Consider the following 12629-nt stretch of genomic DNA (forward strand, 5'->3'; position numbering starts at 1 on the left):
CCATTGTCAACTGGAAAGCTCTCCTGCGAGCTTTCGGTGGCTCGGCCTTCACTAGCTGTCCCTCGGTAACTCGCGCAGACCCCTGTGTTGACCCCTGTAGTAGATGTGGACACTCGGCCTTCCGATGGCCCGTCTTGTTGCAATGAAAGAAAACCATAAATCCCTTGGGGAAATCCTTAGCTATATGCCCCTCCTTGCCATATTTGTAGCAAGCACCTGATCGGCAAACCCCATCACGTCCCTTGCCGCACTTCCCGCAAGTGCGGCCCTTCTGGCCTCCAGATCTCGAATCGGCAGGCTTTGCCTACTTGGCTGTCAGCTGAGACAGTGCCAGCTGCCGATCGCTTCCTTGAGACTCGGCCTCCTCCCTGGCCTGGGTCTCCAACTCAATCTCCCTCTTCCGAGCATTTGCCTGGAGCTCGACAAATGTCCGGTAAGTCGAATTCGACATGAACTCCCGAATATCCCTCCTCAAAACGCCCAAATTCCCGCTCATGCGTGCCTGCTCGGTAGATACCTGCTCAGGACAGAACATCGCCCTCTCATGAAACTTCCTGGTAATCACAGTAACAGAATCAGTACCCTGCTTTAGGGTCAAAAATTCCTGCGCCAATCTTTCCCTCTCTACCGGGGGAACATACTCGTCTCTGAACATGGTGGTGAACCTCTCCCAGGTCACCTCTGAAAGCTCTGCAAGAGTGATGTTCGCTGTCACGAACTTCCACCAATCCTTCGCTCCCAGGCGGAGCTGGTTCAACGCGAAACATACCCTCAGATGCTCTGAACATGAAGACATGTAGAAGCATCCCTCGATATCAGAAATCAATCCCATCGCAGCGATCAGATCCTGTGTCCCATCAAACTCTGGTGGCTTCGTGTTGCTGAACTCTTGAAACAACAACCAGTCACCTCCCTAAGGCCTGGCAGCAGCCACAGCTGCAGTGGTTGCGACAGCCTTAGCCTCAATCACTTCTGCGTACCGCTCATTGAAAGTCTCAATCAATGTGGTCTTGATAGACCCAAACATATCCGGAATCTCGGCTCGAATCGCCGCAGCCACCTCATCGTGGATCATCTGATGAAGCTCCTCGTCACTCATGCCGCTCGTCTCAGGTCTGTGGCGTGTCCCAACCATGATGTCTCTGAAATACTACATAAGAATATCAGAGACTTGCTCGAGCGTACTTGCACTCGATACCCTAAGGATTCTTACTTGGGCTGCGCACTGATCCGGTGTCTTCAATAGTACAGGCCCTATACTACCGTCCACACCGCATCAGTATTCACTCCAAGTCCTCCTCCTTGGATCCTAGATCACAATTACTCTACATCTCGCTAGCATAGGCTACCCTTCGGTAGTCCTCTCATAAACTCCTCACTGCTACCTACTCACTCTCAAGCATCTCATAGCAGCATAAATCTTCCTAAGCTAAGGAATCACAAATTAGGCCACTCTAGTCCTAATATGAATACCTAGCCTACTCTAGCATGTATATCATCTGATAACATATCTCATAACACATAAAGTAAGGGTATTTTGGGAAATCACCATTCAGGCGCTGGCTGATCGTACACACTGCTCTGTTCTGCCTTTCACAAAATCTTTTATTCTCTTAGAAAAATTGTTTATTTTATGAAAAACTTTCTCAAATCCACAGTTTGAGTTCAAATACATCCGAAGTTGCACCCGAATCCCTCAAACCAAGGCTCTGATACTAACTTGTAACGACGTAAATTTTCAAAACAATTTTTCATTTTCAAAACATACAGTTACTCAAAGAATAATTGTTGGATTAATGTCTAAGTCCATAACTATAATTGGTAAGACTTGACCCGACCCGTCATGGTCCATTTGGGTTGCATGGCGTCATGCATTTGGATAGACTATAATAAGAGAAATAACACTTAAGGTTGGTTAATATATTATAAGTTCTAATATATTAATAAGATTATTTAATTAGTATTGATTAAGAATTAATCTAGTACTAATTAAGTGATCAAAAGAAGACTAATTAATATATGGGTTAATTGTGTAAATCATCCATACTTATGTAGTGGGCTAATGCTCCATGGATTGTCAAGTTGGGCAAAAACCCATAAGATGCTCCATGGTGTATTTGTACCCATGGATCATGGAAATGAAAGCCCATGACAATTAGGGTTTACATGGTGTAACCCTAACTATATAATGATCTTATTCTTGGAGAAAATCAGCCACTATGTGTGAGAAAAAGGGCTAGCCGATTTTCATGAAGTGTGTATGTTCTCTCAAGTCATTCCATGTGCATTTGGTGTTGTGTGAACAATTTGAGGTGTCACACTTGGGGCACTAGGCACTCAAGCTTCATGAAGACAAGCTACATCAAAGAGGTATGTATTCTAACAAGTTATATCTATATGAATCAATGTTATTTTGCTAGTTAGGATGAATACCTTGGAAAATTGATGTTTGCATGTATAATAGAGATAACATAGATCCAAGGTATTTAGGGTTACACGTACACTTAGGAGTGTTAGAATGCTCAAAACCCAACAATAATGTCAAAAACATAATGTGTCAAATGTTATCATCACAAACATATCCCAGAATCTCATACATAATCTCCACGAGTGTGTATGGATCATGTTGGCGCCTTCCCGCGATCATCACTAGGACCTGAAACATATAACACAACAACTGTAAGCATAAATGCTTAGTGAGTTCCCCAAAATACAACATACAACACATACGCCTTTCCAGGCCATAACTCTGTGGGATCTTCCGATCCAGGTGTCTGAGGGGACTTCCGTCCCGAATCCCGGTAGACCTTCCGATCCTACCCGTATCGACCTTCCGGTCCGTAACCTCCTGACCTTCCGGTCCATGTCCTCTTGACCTTCCGGTCCATATCATCTTGACCTTCTGGTCCTTATCATACATAACATACATAACGCATACATATAACATATCAACATATAACACATACATCTCATAGCATATAAGACCTTCCGGTCACACATAGGTACCCTTCCAGGTACAGTATAGTGAGAAGACTCACCTTGTGTAACTCGGTAAATCTCGAACTTGGTAATATCTGGTCTAGCCTCCGCCTGATCACATGGAATAAGCACTCTAATCAATACAACTCTCAAGGCTAGACTAATCCCTCTCTTAGCACTCTCAGAAGGGTAACTCCCAGTTTCAGACTCCTTAGCTTTTGGGGTCTTAAACGGTTAAGACACAAGTCCAACTTTCACATGTGACTGTCCCTAAGCCTCTTAATCCAAAGTTACCAACACCCATATCATTCCATTTCCGACACTTAAAAGCTCATAACTCAAACATGGCTCCATAATAACGACCAAGTTGGATTTTTTATGGATCTATAACACATATATCACTGAAATGGGACAGATCTAGGTCCATGGAGTCCTTTATGCTCCTAAAGTCTCCACCTTTGGGACTTTAACCCTATAAATGGATCATGCAACACCAAACCAAAATAAGGAGGAAAGTTCTGAGCTTTTTACCTCTAAGTGAAGCCCCTTCCTCTGAAGAACTCAGATCCAAGCTTGAACTTCAAACCCTAGCCTCCACAAGCTCCTCTCCTTCTTCTTCACTAACACACAAAGGCACCTTTAGCTCAAAACACTCACACACAAGCTTTAGGACGAAGGAAATGCTCTCTTAGGGTTTCACTCTCTAAAATGGGGGCTGAGGATAAGGCCTTAGCATTCCTTTTATAGTGCACAAGCCACAATTAGGGTTTGCATTTGGGCCCGCTACGCCCAGTGTAACCCTGGGTACGCCCAGCATACCTAGGCGAGTCCGCGTCCAACTTAAGCGCATGAGTACGCGCAAGGTACTCTCCAGTACACCCAACGTACTCATTTGCAACATTTTCCACTCATGGGCTAATCTTGACAACTTGACAAAAGAGAAGGGTTAAATAGTTGTACCTGAATTTCGGGATGTTACAGGTTAGGTTAGCTGGCTTAGTCTATGACTCTATGTTGAATACTGGTTGAAATGCAACATGTCTTTTGATGTCTTTATCTTTTAATAGAAGCATACCTTAGACATCTTAAAAGCAACTGGCATAACCAAATATACTAAACTTATAGTAAGTCAAATGGATTCAAATGGAAAGCTTCTTTCAGATTGAGTGAGCCCTTATCAACCCCATTTAAATCTCATAGGCTTGTTTAGTGTATTGTATTGCTACTGTAAAAAATGTTTATGGTTTATAAAAAAAATATTTTCTTTTACGATAGAAGCATGCTAAAAAAATTATGCCATATTTTTTTATGTTTCTTGAATTGGTTGTGACAGAGTAGGTTGGCATTGAAACTTGATGGCTTGTTTTTAGCAGCTATTTTTGGTGGAGAAACACTAAATTTAGTTTTATTTTTTATTTTTCTTGCAAAATGGAAGTTTACACAGACCATGAAAAGAACAACTATAATCGATAATCGGAGGAGAAAATCCAACTAAGTGCAAGAATATACATGAGGAGAAAACCCAACTAAGAGCATTAGTTTTCTTGAAATGTTACCTTGTGTTCAACTTGAGAAGCTTCAGATGGTGAGAAACCCTTGAATGTGTTCAATTTATCATCGATTTCAAGGATACCAGGCGCTTTTTCCCCTCATTCTGTTCTTGCTCTTCTGTCACTTGGTTCTAGCAAATAGAGATGAAAGTTAGTTCTCTGGACAACAGGGGAAGTTTCAATAGGAACACTTGACTTCTCCAATACCTTAATCGAACCTGGGGCACATAAGATTGAATAGTCTCCAATGATGGCAGGAGAGCCCAATCTTGTCGGCGATGCGAAGTCAGCCGGAAGAGAAGGAACCTAACGCTGTCGGAGGGGACGTTGTCTGTAAGACGAGTCGACGATTGATTGTAGAGTGTATTGAGTGATGATCAGTAGTGAGTATTTTGATCTTTGTTGAAAAGCCCTAGAAATTTTAGCAGATACCTCGATTTTTGAAACAAGAGAGCGTCTCATTAAAATTAAAAGGTGGCAGTTATAGAGGACGCCCGTTTAATTAAGGCGCCCTCTGTGTTTTTGATTTTTTTCCATTTAGACACTAATCTAAGGGCACGTAATAATGCGTGACCAAAATTCTTAAATTTTTTGAAGAGATGACATCATTTTAAGGTCACTCCCTTTTGCGTAACATAAATTACTTAGTGTCGTGGATTGCACGTCGTAAAAGGCTATTTTTCTAGTAGTGAGGCTAGGGTTTCTCAAGGAATGATCTTAGGTAATGGAGGCTAGTCATTATAGGCTTTCCTATAAGTTAGAGCCCTTAAATAGGGATCAAAACCAAAGAATTAGGGTTTTGATCTGCCGCGATTACGCCCTGCGTAGCATAACCTATGCCATGCGTAGGTCTTTAAACCCATGTCCACAATTCAACATCTACACACTGCATAAGTTGTGTACGCCCTACATAACTTGCCTACGCCATGTGTAGGACAAAACCCTAAACATCCAATTCAACTTCAAACAACCATAAGATATACGTTTCAACTCCATCGTCGACGCTCTTTATTTGCACAGAAAGGTATTGACAAGACCAACTATCCAATCTACTTATTTATGGATTAGTACATGTTAAAATAAAACTATAATCCATGAAAGAAGCCCGATATATAACTTTTCCCATATTACCCTTTTCTTCGAAGCACAATTTGAGGGATTTAAACACTTAACCAAACATTATCATCATCATATAGGGTCTAAACTCTATTCCCTTGAAGTTCAAGACCTTTACTCAATCCATTTACGATCCGCTATATATATATATATATATATATATATATATATATATATATATATATATATATATATATATATATATATATATATATATGTGTGTGTGTGTGTGTGTGTGTGTGTGTGTGTATAGGGGTTCTATGGTTTGATTTTTTTTTTCTAGTTTAGATTGATTTGGATTTCCATCTTCGCATGCTCCAACATCAGGTATAAAAGGTATAAGGTTCTTTAAAATTTTTGGTGAAATGTTTGTGCTTATCTAGATGTTTCTTTAAATAGAAAAGTTATAACTTTGATTTAACTTTCAAAAAAAGTATATTCTTACAAGGTGAAAATAAACTTTAGTTTTTGCCTATTCTCTTCTTGAATCATAATTTTATACTTAGTCATGGCTTTATTCTTCATTACGCATCTGTTTTGTATGTACTTGTCAGAATTTAAATTTCCATTGCTTTTGATTTTTTTTAAATGTTTTTATACATGGGTGTTTTCTTGTTTACTGGTTTAACTATTCAATTAAGTTAGGACTTGATTAATATGTAGTTGTCAGTTAAGGTAGGCGTAACATAACATCTAAGCTGCAAGTTTTAAGTTAGGCTTTACATGAGAAAACTAACTTTAATTGTTTTGTGCTTTGTATCGAATTTTCCTGCAATATGAAAAAAAATAAAGGGATTGGGTGGTTTTAGTATATACAATAGGAAAATGGGTATTTCTTGAATTATGTTTTCTCTAAAATTTGAATCAAATCTTTGGAGGAACCCTAATTAATGGACAAAATTGATTTCATATTGTTAAAACTATCAAATAAGAAAGTAATAGTCTTGAGAATGCCTATATTCAGAGAAAGACTAAAAGCATAAGCTAACATCCTATTTTATGAAGATATGAACCATCTTTAGACTCATGATCACTTCTTTTTATCTTTGTTACTTTTTGGAACATTATATTTATATGATTCACTAGGTTTTGTCTCTGATAAATTTGAATTAATATGCTTTTAGGAATGCATTTGTTGATTATTAGATCAATAGAAACATGTTGATTAAAGTCCCCTTTTAGGTTCTTTGTTTGTTTATATGGCTTTTACACAAAGAATTCATTGGTAATTTTATTACATTACTACCAAGAAGCGTATTTTTAAAGAATTAGTTATGATTCTTAAAGATAGAATTCTGATTCTTAAAGCATTAACAATGGTTGATGGTGGCGATTTGTATTGATGAACTCTTGATAAGCGACAATTTTATGCATATAAATGGCAGGAGATGATGGTGATACAAGTGTTGGTGGATATCAATAAAAGAAATTGGAAACACAATATTTTAGACTTTGTATTCTTCATGAATGCTTAAATTCTTCAATAATTCTTCAATCGTATAATTTTTATGTGTTATAGAGTTAGAACACTATATTCTTAAATAATTGCTTCAATTTTATAAATAAATTGTGGTGTAACATGGCTAAACAATTCAGCTCTTTCAGAATTACTAGCCTTTTCATATGGGAGTTTTTAGTGTTTGAGTCATGGGGGTTTCAGTTATGAATTGGCCAGAGGGTATGCTACATACTTCAGTGTATTTTCATATCGCCAAAGTGCAAGCCCTCTCCCCTATTATTGATAAGTGGGGAGCCGCAATTGGTGGCTGGAAACCCGTTGGTAACCTACTAAATTACACTGATGTATTAGCATATTATGAAAAACCTATGAAGATTTCATATATTGTATGATTGCAAAAAGTGAGCTTCAAATATCATATTATTTTGTCTTAGGTGAAATAAATTGACATCTCTTGAGTCGTGCATGTATTTTTATTTTTCATTTTGTATCATGGGTTGGGTCTGTGTTGACTATTTGCGAGTACATGTGAGGTCATAACCTTGTGAAGCTATCGATAGTGTCCAGTTGAAGGCTTTGATCATTATAGATAGATTACTGTTACATGTCTAGGCTAGATATAAATGTGTGATGATACATTATTGATGACTAAAGGGTATTATTTTTATGCATTTTGAATTGCTCATGCTTAGAGACAAAATATTTAGAGATACACTTTGGGATTGCTATTACGAATAGGTTTGTCCCTGGGGTGGCCCTTAGGCCCTAAGGGGGATACATAGGGTATGCGACAACATATGGTCTCGAAAAAAATAGGGCCCGAGTTTTAGCCAAAATATCTAGTTAATATGATAATATATATCACTTTATTCAAGTATATTCATGAAAGTCTTGTGGTTCCCTTGAGGTTGGCTGTTCTTCTCGCCAAACCCGTCAATTTTTGTTGACGTACAATTTTTCAAAGATCACTTTTTAGTCCAAATTACAGTTTCAGTAATTAATGTATGCTCCATGCTTCACAATCTACCCATCTCCCAATCATATTTGACTCCAAGTTAATATTTGAATTTATGCTATATGCTTCACAATCTACCTCACCTCCCAATTTCTTCTACTAAACTTGCATTGTTTTAACCAAAATAATTTTTTCAAAGTATATTGTTATTTCCAAATGTTAATCCCTACATTGAGTGATAAAATTAACAATAAACCAATGTAGTATAAATAACGATATTGTATGTAAGTGTCGTGGTGTCATCTGAATTGTTATTGCACCCTAAATGGGTATTTAACAAGTCATATTTTGGGAGTTTTTACGATAAACTTATGCAGAGTATAACCTAATTACAACTATGGTTTTTTCTTAGGCTGTACAAGGTGTCATTTGGTTGGGTATCCATTGTATTCTTGATTACAAACTACTCGTGCAAAGATTTCTCCTACTTGTTTGTAAATTATGTATATCGACCGTAATACATAAATCGCATTGTGTTCTTGTGCATGGTTAATTATTTCTCTATGTTCTTGCCTTTATCCCAACAGAAAATATTCTAGGGTATGTACAATGTAAAAAAAGAACAAAAAGAAGTATGATTGAACTGAATTTCATTATTTTTTGTTAATGAAAAAACAATCATATGTTTTTGTCCTAATGTGAAATGCGCAATTTGCAAATCAGAAAATTATTTTACAAATTAGTTTGAGAGTCACAAATTATAAGTGGGTCAAGAGTAATCTTGATTTATGTGCTATCTACGTTATTCCCATTTTTATTATCTGTCTTATGGTCATGTTATTTGAAAAGTGGACTTGAATTCATGACTTCTAAGGTTGTTACCAGGTCTTAACAACACTATAAGGACTAAAGCCTTATAAAGAGTTCATTGAACAACTTAACTGTATGCAAAAATGGGTCTACTTTTACTATTTCTTAATACAAACTTGAGAAGACAGTCTATATGAGGGAAAGATTGTCAATTATGAATACGGATAGAAGAAATTTTGAACTCATGTTTATCTTGTTTCCATTTGGTCGATGAAAACCATGAGTTAATGGAATATGGGTGCAAATATTGTTCCTCTATTTTTCGCCCTCTGAACTTGAATCATTGTCACTCTCATCGGCATATCCTCTGTAAACTTTTGAATTAGCACTCATGAACCTCGAAATAGTACTTGTATACCTTTGACTTGTATCCTCACCATCACTTTCATCTGTAAACTCTATATCACTATGGTCATCTCCCTTCGATTTAGATTTACGCATGCTTTTATTTTTGCTTCGATCACCTTTCAAGGTCTTCTTGCTCCGACTAGAATTCATCCTTTTTGGTTTTGGCTTTGTTGAGTCATTTCCTTCTGTGTTAAACACAACTCTCTTTTTGTTGGGTTTCGTTCGTGGTTTTGACTTAGATTTTAGTAGATTTGATGTGTTTGTCTTGTCTTCATCTGAAAATTCCTCTTCGCTATACGCATCTTCCTCATATACAACCGATGAATCATCAGAATTATCATCAGAAGAAGTTTGATCTTTCTGACTAGGTTCGGCCATTGGTTGTATTTCTGGCACTAATATTGGCTCTCGCTCTGGCTCAGAGTCTGAACTTGAGCTTGAACTTGAACTTGAACTTGAACTTGAACTTGATGGCACTGGTTCTTGTACCGGTTCTGGCATAGGAACCGGTACTGGCTCAGGCTCTGGATCTGAATCCGAACTTGAACTTGAACTTGAATCAGGTTCAGGTTCAGGTTCAGGCTCAGGCTCTGGTTCCGGCTCGGGCTCTGGCTGGGGTTCTGGCTCTAACTCAGACTCTTGTTCAGAATCCGATACCAGCTCAGGCTGTGGCTTTGGATTTGGTTCTAGCACAGGTCGATTAAATGGCTCTATCTTCACTTTAAGCTCATTTTCTGAATCAGAGTCTGACGATGATGATGAGGAGGATGAGGATGAAGGCGGGTTATATGGCTCCACCTTGAGATCAAGCTCACTTGTTGCTAGTGTCGTAAACCCTTCAGGATCTTCTGTGAGGAAGCTCAAACCATCTACAATGTCGGATATCAATGGACGCATGTATGTCTCCTCTTGTAAACACATAGCTGCTACACCAACAGCTTGATTTAAATTCTTTTCAGGAATTACTCCTTTAAACATAGGATCAGCTAGTTCTTGGAATCTCTTTGGATCTCTAAAATATGGTTGTGCCTATTTCAATCAAAGTAAACAAGTTAATTTACAAAAGAAAAAAAGAAAGAAACCCTAACAACAAGATTTTTGCAAGCTTAAAAACTGGTTGATTAATGGGCCGATGGATTCTTTAAATTTTAGTATAGAATCATAACTTAAAGAATTTTGACTATAACAAGGTAGAAACTAGATTACCCAAGACACAAGATTTTGTTCATCTCTAGGGCGAGAGGTGTCCAAAGCTTTTCTCCCAGTGATAAGCTCTAATAGAATAACTCCAAAACTATAAACATCAGATTTGACTGTGAGTTGACCCGTTTTTTCATATTCTGGAGCACAACCAACCATTCCGACCACCCTTTGCTGCACATTACCGGTGTAACTCTCTAGATTGACATACCCATAATCTGTGACCTTCGGTTCAAAGTTTTCATCCAACAAAACATTGGTACCCTTAAGGTTGCGACACAAAACAGGTGGATTGACTTTCTCATGTAAATATTGCATCGCTTGTGCAGCTCCTGAGGCAGCTTTCATCCTTGTGATCCAATCTAATGGTCTTTTCTCTGGTGAAAGGTCAGTCATTCAAACACAAGTTATATTTCCATGAACATTAGACAATTTTAGTATATATGATTTGGGTTTGTGATTGTGATATATTGATTTACTAAAGAATATAAAAGAACTCAGGAACAGAAACTTACCAAATAGATTATCTTTAAGGGAACCGTTTGGCATGTAGTCATAAACCAAAAGCTTCTGATCTCCCTCAACACAATATCCGATAAGATCTACAAGATTTGGATGCTGAAGGGCACTCAACCTGCTCACTTCTTCTAAGAACTCGATGTTTTCTTTGAAACCATTTTTATCCAGTTGCTTCACAGCCACAACCTGGGTGTTACATCAACATCGTATTATTATAATCTATTTTCAAAACTGGATAAATTAAAAGATTGGGATTAATTAATATCTAAGTAAAATGAGTGTATATTAATTAACCTTGCCATCAGCCAAAGTTCCCTTATAAACTTTTCCAAATCCACTTTCTCCTAATAGACATTCTCTCTTGAAATTCTTGGTGGCTGCGACTAACTCATGCAATTTGAATGTACCAGTCGGAACTTCTTCTATCGGTTCGTATGGAGTAGTGGTGGCAGAAGCAACCGGAGCAACAACAACTGGCTGAGCAGCAACCGTAGCGCCACCCCCACCAACACCATCATCAATGTCAACGATTTGCTCTTGTTTGCTTGAGTCGTTTTGTTTGTATGAATCATATTTTTTGTTTGAACCGGTGATTTTCACTGGAACGAAAGAGAATTGATTATCTTGTTCAGAAATGTAAAAAACTCATTTTATTTCATCCATTCGTAACTTTTTGGCTAATTTTTATTGTGTGAAATGCATCAAGAAATCAAGATTTTGTTTTCCCTTCAATGGCAATCAATGTAGATAATAACCAATGCAATCGATTTATTAATTGTTTTAGGTGAAAACAGAATCGATAAGTGTTTATGAGAAAAATAAGTAGAAACGATGCATGGATATGATGAAAATTTCTATACGTATAAACATACCAGTAGTTTGTTTTTTCAGAGGATTTTCTTTAGGTTGTGCCACAGGCAACTCCCCTTCTTCCTTCTTATCTTCGTTCTTTCCATCTGGTTTCTTTCCTTTAGATTTCTTTCCTCTAAGGCATGGCAAACAATTCATTCTTTATGCTATAATATACACGTCTATTAATCTTTTTTCAAAAATAAAAGACACACAAAGAATAAATAACTTCGCCCGAGGGAAAAAGAAAAAGAAAAAGAGTATGTTTTAGATATATATATGTTCTTCAATTAAAGCGTTTTATCAATTCCCGTGTAGCTCCCTGGATTCATAATTTGTGTTGCATGAAGTCTTACAGGGAGATAGAGATTGAAGATTGTCAAAGAAAAATGTAAAACAGGCAACACGTATTTCCTGAAAAACGATGAGATCAACCAAAACAGAATGAATAGGGTCCTCCAGGCTCCGAATAGAGGGACTTGAAGGACCCGTAATGCACCAAAGTGTATAAGAGTCTAACAAAATGAAAGATCAGGAGAGGAAAAGAGTGCCATGGCTTTGACAAAGCTTTTTGGATGGAGAAATTTGTGGAGATTGTGTGGACATTCTCATAGATGTCTTTCCTTTTTCTTAGTTGGCACTTCTATAAAATGACAAAAATTTGTACTATAGAAAACCTAATTTCTATGGACGTTATATTTCCTTGTAATTATATTTACACATATGTGGTAATGATACATGCATGCATTATAATAAACTTTATGACCTTTTATGACCTAGTTCT

General features: G+C 37.5%; 1 protein-coding gene across 1 annotated transcript; it reads right to left on the minus strand.

Moving 5' to 3' along the window:
- Positions 1–8888: 8888 nt before the first annotated feature.
- Positions 8889–12416, minus strand: LOC145086190 (uncharacterized). Its single transcript, XM_079023936.1, has 5 exons — positions 11869–12416; positions 11291–11595; positions 10993–11182; positions 10484–10854; positions 8889–10306 (listed from the first exon to the last, which is right to left on the minus strand). The coding sequence occupies exons 1-5, from the start codon at positions 12002–12004 to the stop codon at positions 9185–9187; spliced, it is 2124 nt and encodes a 707-aa protein (XP_078880062.1). The 5' UTR covers positions 12005–12416; the 3' UTR covers positions 8889–9184.
- Positions 12417–12629: the final 213 nt, after the last annotated feature.

The sequence above is a fragment of the Lactuca serriola genome, chromosome 2 (genome assembly GCF_051521515.1).
Source record: "Lactuca serriola cultivar US96UC23 chromosome 2, Lser_US96UC23_V15, whole genome shotgun sequence".
Classification (NCBI taxonomy): domain Eukaryota; kingdom Viridiplantae; phylum Streptophyta; class Magnoliopsida; order Asterales; family Asteraceae; genus Lactuca; species Lactuca serriola.

Coding starts and splice junctions, on each gene's coding strand:
- LOC145086190 (XM_079023936.1), bottom strand. CDS start 12,004: ATGAATTGTTTGCCATGCCTTAGAGGAAAGAAATCTAAAGGAAAGAAA. Junction 11,596..11,868: donor TCTGAAAAAACAAACTACTG/GTATGTTTATAC, acceptor CTTTCGTTCCAG/TGAAAATCACCGGTTCAAAC. Junction 11,183..11,290: donor GAACTTTGGCTGATGGCAAG/GTTAATTAATAT, acceptor TGTAACACCCAG/GTTGTGGCTGTGAAGCAACT.